At 43.3% G+C, this 16,361-nt stretch overlaps 2 protein-coding genes across 7 annotated transcripts; one reads left to right on the top strand and one right to left on the bottom strand.

The window, feature by feature from the left end:
- Window positions 1-3,994: 3,994 nt before the first annotated feature.
- LOC116375900 (myosin heavy chain, embryonic smooth muscle isoform-like) lies at window positions 3,995-5,361 on the bottom strand. Of its 2 annotated transcripts, XM_031834427.1 has the most exons (3): window positions 5,246-5,361; window positions 4,835-5,016; window positions 3,995-4,722 (listed from the first exon to the last, which is right to left on the bottom strand). In XM_031834427.1, the coding sequence occupies exons 2-3, from the start codon at window positions 5,005-5,007 to the stop codon at window positions 4,566-4,568; spliced, it is 330 nt and encodes a 109-aa protein (XP_031690287.1). In that variant the 5' UTR covers window positions 5,008-5,016; window positions 5,246-5,361; the 3' UTR covers window positions 3,995-4,565. The 2 variants fall into 2 exon arrangements, with proteins under 2 accessions (XP_031690287.1, XP_031690286.1); XM_031834426.1 differs by lacking the exon at window positions 5,246-5,361 and having other exon boundaries at window positions 4,835-5,029.
- LOC116375899 (ubiquitin carboxyl-terminal hydrolase 29) lies at window positions 5,309-13,878 on the top strand. 5 transcript variants are annotated; one of them, XM_031834421.1, is made up of 16 exons: window positions 5,309-5,418; window positions 6,648-7,225; window positions 7,323-7,402; window positions 7,504-7,546; window positions 7,724-7,843; window positions 8,112-8,243; window positions 11,344-11,482; window positions 11,610-11,746; window positions 11,915-12,008; window positions 12,105-12,184; window positions 12,384-12,521; window positions 12,625-12,698; window positions 12,860-12,927; window positions 13,106-13,175; window positions 13,277-13,415; window positions 13,630-13,878. In XM_031834421.1, the coding sequence occupies exons 2-16, from the start codon at window positions 6,738-6,740 to the stop codon at window positions 13,733-13,735; spliced, it is 1,908 nt and encodes a 635-aa protein (XP_031690281.1). In that variant the 5' UTR covers window positions 5,309-5,418; window positions 6,648-6,737; the 3' UTR covers window positions 13,736-13,878. The 5 variants fall into 5 exon arrangements, 4 of the variants coding, with proteins under 4 accessions (XP_031690281.1, XP_031690283.1, XP_031690282.1 ...); XR_004211311.1 differs by lacking the exon at window positions 12,860-12,927 and having other exon boundaries at window positions 13,106-13,191; window positions 13,630-13,746; XM_031834423.1 differs by lacking the exon at window positions 13,630-13,878 and having other exon boundaries at window positions 13,106-13,191; window positions 13,277-13,400.
- Window positions 13,879-16,361: the final 2,483 nt, after the last annotated feature.

Raw genomic sequence — 16,361 nt, 5'->3', positions numbered from 1 at the left:
CCTATCCTACCCTGCCTTCTAAGGTCTTCGAAAGCCAAGTCAACAAACAGATTAGCGACCATTTCGAATCTCACCATACCTTCTCTGGTTTCAGAGCTGGTCATGGGTGCACCTCAGCCACGCTCAAGGTCCTAAACGATATATTAACCGCCATCGATAAGAAACATGACTGTGCAGCCGTATTCATTGATCTGGCCAAGGCTTTTGACTCTGTCAATCACCACATCCTCGTCGGCAGACGATTGTCTCGGCTGGTTCACCAACTAATTCTCTGATAGAGTTCAGTGTGTCAAATCGGAGGCTCTGCTGTCCGGACCTCTGCAGTCTCTATGGGTGTGCCACAGGGTTCAATTCTTGGACCGACTCTCTTCTCTGTATACATCAAATGATGTCGCTCTTGCTGCTGGTGAGTCTCTGATCCACCTCTACGCAGACGACACCATTCTGTATACTTCTGGCCCTTCTTTGGACACTGTGTTAACAACCCTGCAGGCAAGCTTCAATACCATACAACTCTCCTTCCGTGGCCTCCAATTGCTCTTAAATACAAGTAAAACTAAATGCATGCTCTACAACCGATCGCTGCCTGCACCTGCCCGCCTGTCCAACATCACTACTCTGACTTAGAATACGTGGACAACTACAAATACCTAGGTGTCTGGTTGGACTGTAAACTCTCCCTCCAGACCCACATCAAACATCTCCAATCCAAAGTTAAATCTAGAATTGGCTTCCTATTTCGCAAAAAAAGCATTCTTCACTCATGCTGCCAAACATACCCTTGTAAAACTGACCATCCTACCATCCTCGACTTCGGCGATGTCATTTACAAATAGCCTCCAATACCCTACTCAACAAATTAGATGCAGTCTATCACAGTGCAATCCGTTTTGTCACCAAAGCCCCATATACTACCCACCATTGTGACCTGTACCCTCTCGTTGGCTGGCCCTCGCTTCATACTCGTCGCCAAACCCACTGGCTCCATGTCATCTACAAGACCCTGCTAGGTAAAGTCCCCCCTTATCTCAGCTCGCTGGTCACCATAGCATCACCCACCTGTAGCACGCGCTCCAGCAGGTATATCTCTAGGGTCACCCCCAAAACCAATTCTTTCTTTGGCCGCCTCTCCTTCCAGTTCTCTGCTGCCAATGACTGGAACGAACTACAAAAATCTCTGAAACTGGAAACACTTATCTCCCTCACTAGCTTTAAGCACCAACTGTCAGAGCAGCTCACAGATTACTGCACCTGTACATAGCCCACCTATAATTTAGCCCAAACAACTACCTCTTTCCCTACTGTATTTATGTTATTTATTTATTTTGCTCCTTTGCACCCCATTATTTCTATTTCTACTTTTCACATTCTTCCACTGCAAATCTACCATTCCAGTGTTTAACTTGCTATATTGTATTTACTTTGCCACCATGGCCTTTTTTTTGCCTTTACTTCCCTTATCTCACCTCATTTGCTCACATCGTATATAGTCTTGTTTATACCTTATTATTGACTGCATGTTTGTTTTACTCCATGTGTAACTCTGTGTTGTTGTATGTCGAACTGCTTTGCTTTATCTTGGCCAGGTCGCAATTGTAAATGAGAAGTTGTTCTCAACTTGCCTACCTGGTTAAATAAAGGTGAAATCAAAAATAAATTAAATAAATAGACAGGTGTGTGCCGTTCCAACCATGTACAATCATGTACAAGTATTTCTGTTTTTATTTTGTATACATTTGCTACAATGTCTAAAAACCTGTCTCCACTTTGTCATTATGGGGTATTGTGTGTAGATTGATGATTTTTTAGATCCATTTTGAATAAGGCTGTAACATAACATGTGGAAAAATTCAAGGGGTGTGAATACGTTCTGAATGCACTGTATAAGAGGCAATCTCTATCATTCATTCATGTTGGGTAAAAATAGGAAAAAGTTAATATTACAACAATATTGTGTGTCTGTGCACAGTCTATCTACGCACTCCCTCAGGGTTTTAATGTAACCACAAATACAATGAAGTAAGGGAACAATGAATGGTAATGTAACATAGACCATACATCACATATCAGTTTGGAGACAGTCTTGACCCACAACTACTGTGGGAAAGACTAAGAGGACATCAATGTGTTGCACAAGAAATATAGAAGAAAAAATATGTTTTCTATAACGGATATGTTTATTGGTCTTTTACAACAGCAACAAAAAAAGTCTAGAAATACAAGAAATAAAAGGAGATGATGAATACCTGGTCGTCAACAGCCAGTCCACTAATAACAACCTTCAGGATGTTAAAGCTTTGAACCCAATGGAATCCTACTTTCTGCCTGGCAGACAGAAGGCTCCATAAATCATTCTGTTATAACACTGGTTCACACCAACACGATGGGAGAGGTGCTTATGGTATAATATGACACTAAAGCTATGAAACTGGTTCAAACACGATACACTTTTTTCCCCTCATGTCTTTATTGTCTTTCAAAAGAAACAGATAAACCTTTTTTCCCCCCAATTTGTTCTGGTTTAAAATAATAAAGACCTCAAATATGTAATTAGTCATTTACAAAATGGTAATTTATGTTTAACATTTAATAATCAAGGCATCAACAAGTGTGCATATTCAAATTGATCGATTGCTCTTCCCTGAACCACTGAATTAAAACCAACGCTCTAACACTCAATAAAACATGAATTACCCTTCTGTAAATCATGCGAATATTATTCAGCCATTTGTAATGTATTGAAATTAAGGTGACACGAGATGTCAAAGAGACCTTTTTGAGTTAAGTATTTTGTACATGGTACAGAAAACATAACTGAATAGCCAGAATTATACATAGCAATATTATAGTATGTCAATGTAACGGGATTCTTCTGTTGAAGGAGAGGCGGACCAAAACGCAGCGTGGTTATTGTGATACATCTTTAATAAAGATGAAAATAGAACAATATACAAAAACGTGAAAAAACGAAAACAGCCCTATCTGGTGTAACCAACACAAAGACAGGAACAATCACCCACAAACCCCAACACCGCCTTTCGTTCCAGTTCTCTGCTGCCTGTGACTGGAACGAATTGCAACAAAAAAAAATCACTGAAGTTGGAGACTTTTATCTCCCTCACCAACTTCAAACATCTGCTATCTGAGCAGCTAACCGATCGCTGCAGCTGTACATAGTCTATCGGTAAATAGCCCACACATTTTTACCTACCTCATCCCCATGCTGTTTAAATTGATTTACTTTTCTGCTCTTTTGCACACCAATATCTCTACCTGTACATGACCATCTGATCATTTATCACTCCAGTGTTAATCTGCAAAATTGTAATTATTCGCCTACCTCCTCATGCCTTTTGCACACAATGTATAGACTCCCCTTTTTTTCTACTGTGTTATTGACTTGTTAATTGTTTACGCCATGTGTAACTCTGTGTTGTCTGTTCACACTGCTATGCTTTATCTTGGCCAGGTCGCAGTTGCAAATGAGAAATTGTTCTCAACTAGCCTACCTGGTTAAATAAAGGTGAAATCAAATAAAAAAATAAATAAAAAAACCAAACAGGCTCCCTAAATATGGTTCCCAATCAGAGAGAATGACTAACACCTGCCTCTGATTGAGAACCATATCAGGCCCAAACACAGAAACAGACAAGACATCCAACATAGAATGCCCACTCAGATCACACAAAACATAGAAACATACAAAGCAAACTATGGTCAGGGTGTGACAGTCAAGCACACATTTGGGCTGTCTTTCTGAAAAAAGGGCCTTTGTTCCAAGTCTGACAAACCTAATTCCACACATTATCGTACACCACTTAAAGTAGATTGATATGTCAAATATAAAATGGTGGGTTATTGGACAAGGTTATATTGGTAAAGTTAACAGGGTCTTTTGCTGGTCATATATATAGGGGGAATGCTGAGGCAACATGGCATGGTACAATCTAATTTACTACAAACCTGCTACCAAAGAGTTATTCACAGTTATTTATATACTAAACTAAGTGGATTGCAGTATCTCTATGACAGTGGTGGTTTTGATGAAAACATTTGGTGGGATCATCATTTAGGCTACCAATTAAAAATAATTCCCTCGCTTATGCTGTGCTTTGTTTTACATTTCCTGGTCCAATACTGTACAATCATGAAAGACATGTTTTTACCGACTTGTGTGAGTCGTCCACCTGTGTGCCAGTAAACCAGCTGAAATGACAGAGGTTAATTCTAGCAAGAGGGCTGTTTGATTCTAATGGCTGTTCCAGGGAAGTAGCTTAACATAATTATGGTAAACTCCTGCTACTTGTTTTCGAGTGCCTATGCACACTCAGACGCCTATGCAATTTAAATGCACTTTTATCTGCAATTGATGTTAAAAATGAATCCAAGGCTGGATGTGCGGTATATTCATATAGAGGAGATGATGGATTTGCTTGGCCCTGCAGCTTGCCATAGAAGGGTAAGGCAGAGTAGTGGGGTCCACTGCTGGTGTCTGGGGTTAGGAGGACAGGGGTAAGGTTTGTGGGGGCAGAGGCCATGCTGCGTGTGGGCTGGAGGGAGCGCGTCTACTCTGGTTGGGGAGCTGCTGGCGTCTCGTTGGCATTGGCGTCCGTGGTCTTGTTTTCCACCTCATTGTCAGATAGGAGGTAGAGCGATGTTCCCTCCACCTGCAGCTGACGCCTGCCTGAGCGGCTGGAGGAGAAACTGATGGGGCCTCCACGCCTGCAGGGGACAGAGGGGGCCAGGAGAGGTGGAGAGGTATTAGTAACGAGGACCATCAATTTGGCCAATATACACAACTGTTTGTGTGTGTGTGGGGGGGGGCTCTAAATACCTGAGGCGGCTCTTGAGTGTGTTGACCTCACGTCTGAGACCCTCGCTGGCCTCAGTGGCATCGTCCAGCTCCCTCTGCAGCTTCCTGTGGTAGGCGTTGGCACGTGTGGCCTCCTCCTCAGCCTCCTCAAGCTGCCTCTTCAGCTGCTTCATGCAAGAGTTGGCCTTCTCCATCTGACCCAGCTAGGAGTCACAACAGACAACAATGATGAACAGTCAATACTAATACTTACAATACTCAGCAGTCCTATGGTCCAGTGGTTACTGGACGACGCTAGGCCAATTCTGCGTCGCCCCATGGACCTCCCGGTCGCTGCCGGTTACGACAGAGCCTGGGCGCGAACCCAGAGTCTCTGATGGCACAGCTGGCGCTGCAGTACAGTACTGCGCCAACCGGGAGGCGGAGTGGCACCTTTTCAATGAGGTACGGTCAGAGATTAATATATCCATCTGTGTTAAGGTGCTCCTGACGGTATACGCTGATGAAGACAGTTTGTCGGTCGGAAAGGTTGGATATTTGTCACGGTCGTCCTCTTCATCTGAAGAGGAGAGGCGAGATGGATCGGAGGACCAAAATGCGGCGTGGTATGTGTTCATCATTAATTTTAATAAAGAAAACACTGAACACTAAAACCCTATACAAAAACAATAAACGAAATAACAACCGTGACGCTAATGCGAACTGCGCTGAAACAAACAATCACCCACAAACAAACAGTGCAACCCAGGCTACCTAAGTATGATTCTCAATCAGAGACAACTAACCATACTAGGCCGAAACATAGAAATCCCCAAATCATAGAAAAACAAACATAGACTGCCCACCCCAACTCACGCCCTGACCATACTAAATAATGACAAAACAAAGGAAATAAAGGTCAGAACGTGACAATATTAGGTTATTAAATTATTGAGTCTGAGTTAGAGTGTCCAGCTCTCCTTTTCTATTTCAAAGGTCCTCCTAACAACCATTGCAAAGCTACGTTCGATCTGTATCAGATGATCGTCAACTGAAGTGAAATAGGCATTTTACTTTCCATAATAAAATGTTACTCTCAAGTATCTTAAGAAGATAGAAGCTAATAAATATGTTTTATGTTTACTGTATATTGTATAGGCTGTAAATGTGTCTTTACGTTTGTCTATTGCTGGCAGCACCAATTCATCGAGTCAAATTCTGTGAATGTGTGAATGTAGGCCACTTGGCCAATAAAAGTTGTTTTGATTCTGATAGACAGTAACGTTACTTCGAATGTCCTAGACTCTTCCCATATCCCAACTCTGAATACACGATAAATTCATTTTGTTAATTATTTTTCAACATTTTGGTGTGTGTGATTTGTTGGCTATTTACGCTGGTAACGCATAGACAGGCGCATCATCATTTGGTTTATGACATCACAATGTGAAATAGGCAACATATTTTGATGTTCTGCAAACCCAGGCATAGTCTACAAATACACTGAAATGGGATGTTTGTGTTGCTGTAAAAAGGTATATGTCTATTCTGGGCTAGAATTTGTCTAATTCTGTTACGCTTTAGAGTCTATTCTTTTCAGCTATTCCTAGTTGTTTCATTGTCTATTTATGTGTGCCAAATGGCAGGATTTGGGACAGAGGGTATAACTGTATGATGGTTACAATGGTTTTATTTTTGCTATTTGTCTGCCTATGATACAGAATTCAATATGATTGGGCGACAAATTCTTTATTTTATGGTCAGATAATTTATTTATTTTACCTTTATATTACTAGGCAATTTGTGACATTTGCTGCTAGTTCAAATATAACATATATAATGTTTCTCCAAACAGAAAAAGAAGTGCAGAGTTCGCCTCGGGATTGGGAGCCGCTGTCCATCGCCGTTCCCAATCCCACCCAAACTGACGTCATTGGATGCCAGCATGGTAACTGCGTCAGTTTGGAAAAACCGGGAGAAGAAGAACGTAAAGGATCACGACCAACTTGATTCTTCCTTTGTCTCTTCTTTCCATTTGAAACCGTCTACAACATCTCTGACGCCCCTCAACCCCTTGTCTGGCCGAACACCAATCGGCACTCCATCCCCCTCACCCCCTGGATCCCCTGCCAGATCCCCTTCCACTCTCTCCAAGTTCTTCGGCCTCTCTTGCCTCTCCTCTCTCCACATGTCATCTCTCTCTTCTTCTTCTTCTTCTTCTTCTTCTTCATTGGAAGGATCACAGACCTCCTCCCCTTTTAGTGCATCTTCTGTTTCCCTGGCTGTCTCAACTCAGTTTTCCTCCTCTGCCACTCCCCCCAGTCCTGCCTGCCCTTCCTCCACAACCCACGTCTCCTCCCCTGCCCCCCTGTCCTCCTCTCCAAACCCCCTGGACCACCATGGAGAGACCAACAAAGACAGTGAGACTGCCAGGTACTGCAGCCTGATATCACATTTCATGCCAACCATTGAAATGAAAAAGCCAATATAATATAGCTAACCTAATGCATATGTCTGTGTGTCTTTACAGAGATCTTATGAGCTCTGAGGTCAAAGAGGTGGGAGCAGTTGTTCCAAAGAGAATGATACCCCTATTTGCTGGCATTGCAGGTCTGTAAACGGGTGCCATTTTTTGGTGCTATTTTTCTCAATTCATCTTTGACAAAGCTTCTCTCTTATACCGCTCTCCGTCTCTCTGTCTCTCTCTGCAGAGGCCTCCATTGACCTGAAGGCTTCCTCTGTCTCCTTGGAGAGGTAAGTACTGTAGACAATAGCCACCTTCATCTCACTCAACTCTACATAAGAGTGGTCACTCACACCCTGACATGGTAAGGAATATATGTATGCCTGTACATTAAAACAGTGTTCAAACAGACGGATTGGTGTTGAGCTACTGCTACTGAGGCCTCTACCCTGTCTCTCTTCCTCCAGGCCATTGGTCAGGTCTCGGGAAGCCATGGCTCGCCTCCCCAACCTGGTCAGCAAGAGTAGCACCCAGCTGGGGGAGCAGAGCTGCACAGACGAGGGCGAAGACAACACCAAGCTCTTCGGGTAAAACACACACACACACACACACACACACACACACACACACACACACACACACACACACACACACACACACACACACACACACACACACACACACACACACACACACACACACCTACTCTTATCTCTGAGCTCTGCTTTTTGTTTTAAATAATTCAGTGTGGTACTCAGAGTTATCTTGTGTTCATGCCTTACAAATACATTCATTACTTTACCTTTGGTCCACAGTTCAGATATTAGTGTGTATCTGATGGCTTCTTTCCCACAGGTTGCCTAATATTGGCAACACCTGCTTCATGAACTCTGCTCTGCAGTGCCTGCTGGGGCTGCCAGCATTTTGCAGAGACATCCTGAGACAGCAGAACATCTGGAGTTCCTCCCCCTCCTCTAAACTGCTATGGTATACAGCCTCGCTCTCACCCTCCTGTCCCACCTGTACACACACTGACCCACCCACCTAGACGCTTATAGTTACAGTACACAAGTTCCGCCTCGATGTATGTGTCAGTGGAGGCTGCTGAGGGGAGGACGGCTCGTAATGATGTCTGAAACGGAACAAATGGAATGGCATCAAACACATGGAAACTATATGTTTGATGTATTTGATAGCATTCCACTGATTCCGCTCCAGCCATTACCACGAACCCGTCCTCCCCAATTAAGGTGCTATCAACCTCCTGTGGTATGTATGTATGTATGTATTTATCTATTTATCTATGTATGTATTTATCTATTTATGTATGTGTGCTAAACAAAAATATAAACGCAACATGCAACAATTTCAAAGATTTTACTCAGTTACAATTCATATAAGGAAATTAGTCTATTGAAATAAATTCATTAGGCCATAATCTATGGATTTCACGACTGAGCAAGGGTGCAGCCATGGGTGGGGCTGGGAGGGCATAGGCCCACCCACTGGGGAGTTAGGCCCAGCCGATCAGAATGAGATTTCCCCACAAAAGAGCTTTATTACAGACAGAAGTACTCCTCAGCACCCCCTCAGACGATGCCGCAGGTGAAGAAGCTGGATATGGAGGTCCTGGGCTTGTGTGGTTACACGTGGTCTGCGGTTGGGAGGCCGGTTGGACATACTGCTAAATTTTCTAAAACAATGTTGGAGATGGCTTATGGTATAGAAATGAACATTCAATTCTCTGGCAATAGCTCTGGTGGAGATTCCTGCTGTCAGCATGCTAATTGCACACTCCCTCAAAACCTGAGACATCTGTGGTATTGTGTTGTGTAACAAAACTGCACATTTTAGAGTGGCCTTTTATTGTCCTCAGCACAAGGTGCACCTGTGTAATGATCATGCTGTTTAATCAGCTTCTTGATATGCCACCTGTCAGGTGGATGGATTATCTTGGCAAAGGATAAATGCTCACTAACAGATATGCAAACAAATCTGTGCACAGAAATAAGCTTTTTTGTGTGTATGGAAAATGTATAGGATCTTTTATTTCAGCTCATGAAACATGGGACCAATACTTCACATGTTGCATTTATATTTTTGTTCAGTATACTGTATGTATGTATGTATGTATGTGTGTGTGTATGTATGTATGTATGTATGTATGTATGTATGTATGTATGTATGTATGTATGTATGTATGTATGTATGTATGTATGTATGTATGTATGTATGTATGTATGTATGTATGTATGTATGTATGTATGTATGTATGCATGCATGCATGCATGTATGTATGTATGCATGTATTTATGTACAGTGGGGCAAAAAAGTATTTTGTCAGCCACCAATTGTGCAAGTTCTCCCACTTAAAAAGATGGGAGAGGCCTGTAATTTTCATCATAGGTACACTTTGTACGAATTTTAATGAATTTATTTGCAAATTATGGTGGAAAATAAGTATTTGGTCACCTACTAACAAGCAAGATTTCTGGCTCTCACAGACCTGTAACCTCTTATTTTAGAGGCTCTTCTGTCCTCCACTCGTTACCTGTATTAATGGCACCTGTTTGAACTTGTTATCAGTATAAAAGACACCTGTCCACAACCTCAAACAGTCACACTCCAAACTCCATTATGGCCAAGACCAAAGAGCTGTCAAAGGACACCAGAAACAAAATTGTAGACCTGCACCAGGCTGGGAAGACTGAATCTGCAATAGGTAAGCAGCTTGGTTTGAAGAAATCAACTGTGGGAGCAATTATTAGGAAAGGGAAGACATACAAGACCACTGATAATCTCCCTCAATCTGGGGCTCCACGCAAGATCTCACCCGTGGGGTCAAAATGATCACAAGAACAGTGAGTAAAAATCCCAGTACCACACTTTGGTCCCAGCTCTCTGCAGGTCATTCACTAGGTCCCCCACCTAGTGAATGACCTGCAGAGAGCTGGGACCAAAGTAACAAAGCCTACCATCAGTAACACACTACGCCGCCAGGGACTCAAATCCTGCAGTGCCAGACGTGTCCACCTGCTTAAGCCAGTACATGTACAGGCCCGTCTGAAGTTTGCTAGAGAGCATTTGGATGATCCAGAAGAAGATTGGGAGAATGTCATATGGTCAGATGAAACCAAAATGCTGAGTTGCATCCAAAGAACACCATACCTACTGTGAAGCATGTTTTTCTGCAAAGGGACCAGGACGACTGATCTGTGTAAAGGAAAGAATGAATGGGGCCATGTATCATGAGATTTTGAGTGAAAACCTCCTTCCATCAGCAAGGGCATTGAAGATTAAACGCTGCTTGGTCTTTCAGCATGACAATGATCCCAAACACACCGCCTGGGCAACGAAGGAGTGGCTTCGTAAGAAGCATTTCAAGGTCCTGGAGTGGCCTAGCCAGTCTCCAGATCTCAACCCCATAGAAAATCTTTGGAGGGAGTTGAAAGTCTGTGTTGCCCAGCAACAGCCCCAAAACATCATTGCTCTAGTGGAGATCTGCATGGAGGAATGGACCAAAATACCAGCAACAGTGTATGAAAACCTTATGAAGACTTACAGACAACGTTTGACCTCTGTCATTGCCAACAAAGGGTATATAACAAAGTTTTGAGATAAACTTTTGTTATTGACCAAATACTTATTTTCCACCATAATTTGCAAATAAATTCATAAAAAATCCTACAAAGTGATTTTCTGGATTTTATTTCTCATTTTGTCTGTCATAGTTGAACTGTACCTATGATGAAAATTACAGGCCTCTCTCATCTTTATAAGTGGGAGAACATGCACAATTGGTGGCTGACTAAATAATGTTTTGCCCCACTGTATGTATGTATGAATGTAAGTATGTATGGATGGATGGATTTATATTGTCCTTCGTACACTCTTAGTGCCTCATATGATTTTTAAGATAAAACCACACCCAACTCAGCTTCTGATTAACACCAGAGATGATTTCCTGTCACAGCCAGGAATCAGTTGAATCATATTTGATCAGAGGCTAAAGTAGAAGCACAGAGCTAATCTGTGGCCAAGGTGAGAGAGTGAAACATGAATGCATGCTCTTTGTCTCCCTCCACAGCTGCTTTGCCAAGTTACATCAGGCCAGGCTTTCTGGAGGCACTGTTAATGCTAAGAACAAGGAAAATAAGAAAATCCTTCAAACAGTCAAGCGCTGTCTTTCCGTTGTCAATGAGGACTATGAGGAAGACTATGAACAGGTAAGATATTATTTGCTAAAAGACTCACTTAACAATAAACCTGGGACACGTGACAGTGTTTTTCCTCAGCTCTGTTTCAGTTGTAGTTGTTGATGTATTTTCTGCTTCTTTCCCATTCTTCTCTTAGGATGCCCATGAATGTGTGTTGCTCCTCCTCTTTCAGCTGAAGGAGGAGGGTATGGCATTAAAGGGCTCACCAGAGCCATACACCTGCCCCGTGAAGCAGTTAGAATTCAAGCTGAAGACTTCCCGTACCTGCACCAGGTAACAGCTGTCATTTGTATACGGTGTACCTTGATGTCATCACATTTGTGAGGAGGTTTAATGTCAGCATAACATGCAGGATACAGAGGTAAAGCATTAAGATAGTGTGTAGAGGGATCAAAAGGTTTGTGTTGGATAGCTGATGCATTTCTCTCCGTACTTCTGAAGCTGTGGAGTTATAGTGTATGGTCAGGAGGATTATAATCACCTGTCACTGAGCCTGAGCCATTACCTGCCACACAGCCTGGACCTCTACTTTAAGGTCAGCACTTAGCTTAAACCAAGAGTTAGTATGTCAAGGAACACTATCATTAATGTCATAATGTTCATAATTGTATTGCTATCCTTTGTCACCTAGCCATCTGCGTTAGAGTGTGCATGCAGGGTGTGCTCAGGCAGCACGGCATCTGTGACTAGGCACTTCCTCACGCTGCCCCGGTGAGTCCCTCCATCATCATCTCAGATTACAATTGACAGTCCTGATCTAACTCACCAAACTGGGTTATTGATTTGAGTACAAGACTGATTCCTTTGTCTGTGTGAACGCCTGCCTGCTCGTCTGTGTATGTGAATGTTTGTCTGTCTGTCTGTCTGTCTTTGTGAATGCCTGCCCGCCTGCCTGTCTGTCTCTGAGCAGGGTCCTAATGCTTCATATCAAGCGATTTACTGCAGGTGACTGGGAGCCAGAGAAGGTGGATGATCCCATGTCCATCCCTGCAGAAATAACCCTCCCAGCCGTATGTGGGAAGACAGCCCATGTCCAGTATGGAGCCAGGTTGGTTTACACTCTGTTTGGGCACATTGCACATTGAGTAGCCAACACACACCATGATTTTCACACACTAGATATTTATTTTCAATGCCATCAATTTACACAGGGCAAGCTCCCTGGGTAGAAACAACATGGACAACACACCTGCAAACTCCCCGAAAGGCACCCTTGATAGACCAGGTAGGACATTGTGTTACTGACTTCATGCAGAACACCCTCTCATGAAACAGGACTGTTGAGGAGAAAAGTGGGAAGCTGAAGTTAAGAGTATATTTGTTGATGGGTTTCCACTTCACTTTCTGGGGTTTGTATTTACACTATATTTGATATACCCCCACCAGCTTCAAATTCCTCTGACCAGCTAGAGAAACCAGCTGACAGTGAGAAAAAGCAGCAGGCAGCCGCTGTGGTGAGGAGAGAGAGAGAGAGAGAGAGAGAGAGAGAGAGAGAGAGAGAGAGAAATAAATATATAACAGATAATTAGATCCAGTTGAGATAGTGGGCGGATCAAGATAAGGCAGTTATAGAAGGCACCCCTATCCTGTAGACAAAATAACATTCCTATTATTAAATGTGTTTCCTTACAGAGACACCAGCCAGACAATATCTACAAATTGTCAAGTGTGATCTCACATCTGGGAGACAACATGTATACAGGTATGCAGGCATGCAGGTAGGCAGGCACGCAGGTATGCAGGCACGCACACACAATTATGAAAGCTTAATGTACACTCTATTTTGTTTCCCTTGTTCCCTAGGCCACTACATCAGTGATGTTTTGGACAGCCGTGGCAGTGGGTGGCTCTGCCTGGATGACGCACATGTCTTGAGGACAGATGAGGCCACTGTGCTGAAGGAGATTGCACAGACTGCCTACATCCTGTTCTATGTCTGCAGGTAAGGCTCTAGGCCACAAATATGAGAAGAATGTCACAAATGGAGTCAATGACGACAATGAGTCATCAAGAAAAAAAAGTGTTTACCAAAGCTAGAAAGATGATTCATTGACCACGCATTAAGAGTTATCCCTTTAACCTGTAATCCCTCTGTATGTGTTATTTTTCAGACATTGTATGTACATGTAAGATCTCCCTGTCATTTCTCATTAAAGTGGAGCAGGTGAAGGAGACCAGGCCCCTCACTACCAGGAGAAGGACCAGGAGAACCCATCATTAAACTCAGGGAGTGGCACAGCGCTCAGGGACCACCTGGAGTAGCACCTACCACACACCAAGAAACATCAGATTAATCGAATTAGGCTGCCCTACACCACCATCAACTGCCTTAGACCACCATCAAGCTGCCCTAGACCACCATCAGACTGCCCTACTCCACCATCAAGCTGCCCTAGACCACCATCAAGCTGCCCTACACCACCATCAAGCTGCCCTACTCCACCATCAAGCTGCCCTAGACCCCCATGAAGCTGCCCTACACCACCATCAAGCTGCCCTAGACCACCATCAAGCTGCCCTAGACCCCCATCAAGCTGCCCTAGACCCCCATCAAGCTGCCCTACACCACCATCAAGCTGCCCTACACCACCATCAAGCTGCCCTACACCACCATCAAGCTGCCCTAGACAACCATCAAGCTGCCCTAGACCACCATCAATTATCCCTACACCACCATCAAGCTGCCCTATACCACCATCAGACTATCCTAGACCATTAGGACATCACGCTGGCCTAAACCACCTAGACACCAAGCTGCACTAGACCACCAGAACACCAGGCTGCCCTAGACCACCAGAACACCAGGCTGCCCTAGACCACCTGGACATCAGGGTGCCCTAGACCACCAGGCTGCCCTAGACCACCAGAACACCAGGCTGCCCTAGACCACCAGAACACCAGGCTGCCCTAGACCACCTGGACATCAGGCTGCCCTAGACCACCAGAAGAAACAGCCTACACCACAAAGCATGTACCCACTCTAGGCCATCTACTGTATGTTTACAATTATATAAATATAAAACATCTCACCGACCGAGTGCAATTAATGTTCTTTTACTGTACATGGTAGTGAATAAATGTACCTACAGTGCATTCAGAAAGTATTCAGATCCCTTGACTTGTTCCACATTTAGTTAAGTTACAGCCTTATTCTAAAATGGATTAATTAATTTTTTCTTCTTCTCATCAATCTACCCCATAATGACAGCAAAAACAGGTTTTTAGATTTTTTTGCAAATTTATCAAGACAACATAAAGCTAAACTATCACATATACATAAGAATTCAGACCCTTTACTCAGTACTTTGTTGAAGCACCTTTGGCAGCGATTACAGCCTCAAGTTTTCTTGGGTATGACACTATAAGCTTAGCACATCTGTATTTGGGGAGTTTCTCTCATTCTTCTCTGCAGATCCTCTCAAGCTCTGTCAGGTTGGATGGGGAGCATCGCTGCACAGCTATTTTCAGGTCTCCAGAGATGTTCAATCAGGTTCAAGTCCGGGCTCTGGCTGGGCCACTCAAGGACATTCAGAGACTTGTCCCCAAGCCACACCTGCGTTGTCTTGGCTGTGTGCTAAGGGTCGTTGTCCTGTTGGAAGGTGAACCTTCGCCCCAGTCTGAGATCCTGAACACTCTGGAGCTGGTTTTCATCAAGCATCTCTCTGTGCTTTGTGCCATTCATCTTTCCCTCGATTCTGACTAGTCTACCAGTCCCTGCTGCTGAAAAACATCCCCACAGCATGATGCTGCCACCACCATGCTTCACCGTAGAAATGGTGCCAGGTTTCCTCCAGACATGGCACTTGGCATTCAGGCCAAAGAGTTCAAGAATCTTGATTCTCATATTCTGAGAGTCTTTAGGTGGCTTTTGGCAAACTCCAAGCGTGCTGTCATGTGCCTTTTACTGAGAAGTGGCTTCAGTCTGGCCACTCTACCATAAAGACCTGATTGGTGGAGTGCTGCAGAGATGGTTGTCCTGGAGGTTTCTCTAATCTCCACAGAGGAACTCTGGAGCTCTGTCATAGTGACCATCAGGTTCCTGATAGCTCAGTTTGGTCAGGCGGCCAGCTCTAGGAGTCTTTGGGGTTCCAAACTTCTTCCATTTAGGAATGATGGAGGACAATTCCTTCAACCTCATGGTTTGGTTTTTGTTCTGACATGCACTGTGAACTGGGACCTTATATAGATGGCTGTGTGCCTTTTCAAATCATGTACAATCATGTACAAGTATTTCTGTTTTTATTTTGTATACATTTGCTACAATGTCTAAAAACCTGTCTTCACTTTGTCATTATGGGGTATTGTGTGTAGATTGATGATTTTTTAGATCCATTTTGAATAAGGCTGTAACATAACATGTGGAAAAAGTCAAGGGGTGTGAATACGTTCTGAATGCACTGTATAAGAGGCAATCTCTATCATTCATTCATGTTGCGTAAAAAGAGGAAATAGTTAATATTACAACAATATTGTGTGTCTGTGCACAGTCTATCTACGCACTCCCTCAGGGTTTTAATATAACCACAAATACAATGAAGTAAGGGAACAATGAATGGCAATGTAACATAGACCATACATCACATATCAGTTTGGAGACAGTCTTGACCTACAACTACTGTGGGAAAGACTAAGAGGACATCAATGTGTTGCACAAGAAATATAGAAGAAAAAAAATATTTTCTATAATGGATGTGTTTATTGGTCTTTTACAAACAACAACAAAAAAAGTCTAGAAATACAAGAAATAAAAGGAGATGATGAATACCTGGTCGTCAACAGCCAGTCCACTAATAATAACAACCTTCAGGATGTTAAAGCTTTGAACCCAATGAAATCCTACTTTCTGCCTGGCAGACAGAAGGCTCCATAAATCATTCTGTTATAACAC

This window comes from Oncorhynchus kisutch, linkage group LG10, assembly GCF_002021735.2.
Source record: "Oncorhynchus kisutch isolate 150728-3 linkage group LG10, Okis_V2, whole genome shotgun sequence".
NCBI classification, from domain to species: Eukaryota; Metazoa; Chordata; class Actinopteri; order Salmoniformes; family Salmonidae; genus Oncorhynchus; species Oncorhynchus kisutch.
Note: the sequence above shows the minus strand (reverse complement) of the source record. Positions and strands in the feature narration are given on the sequence as shown.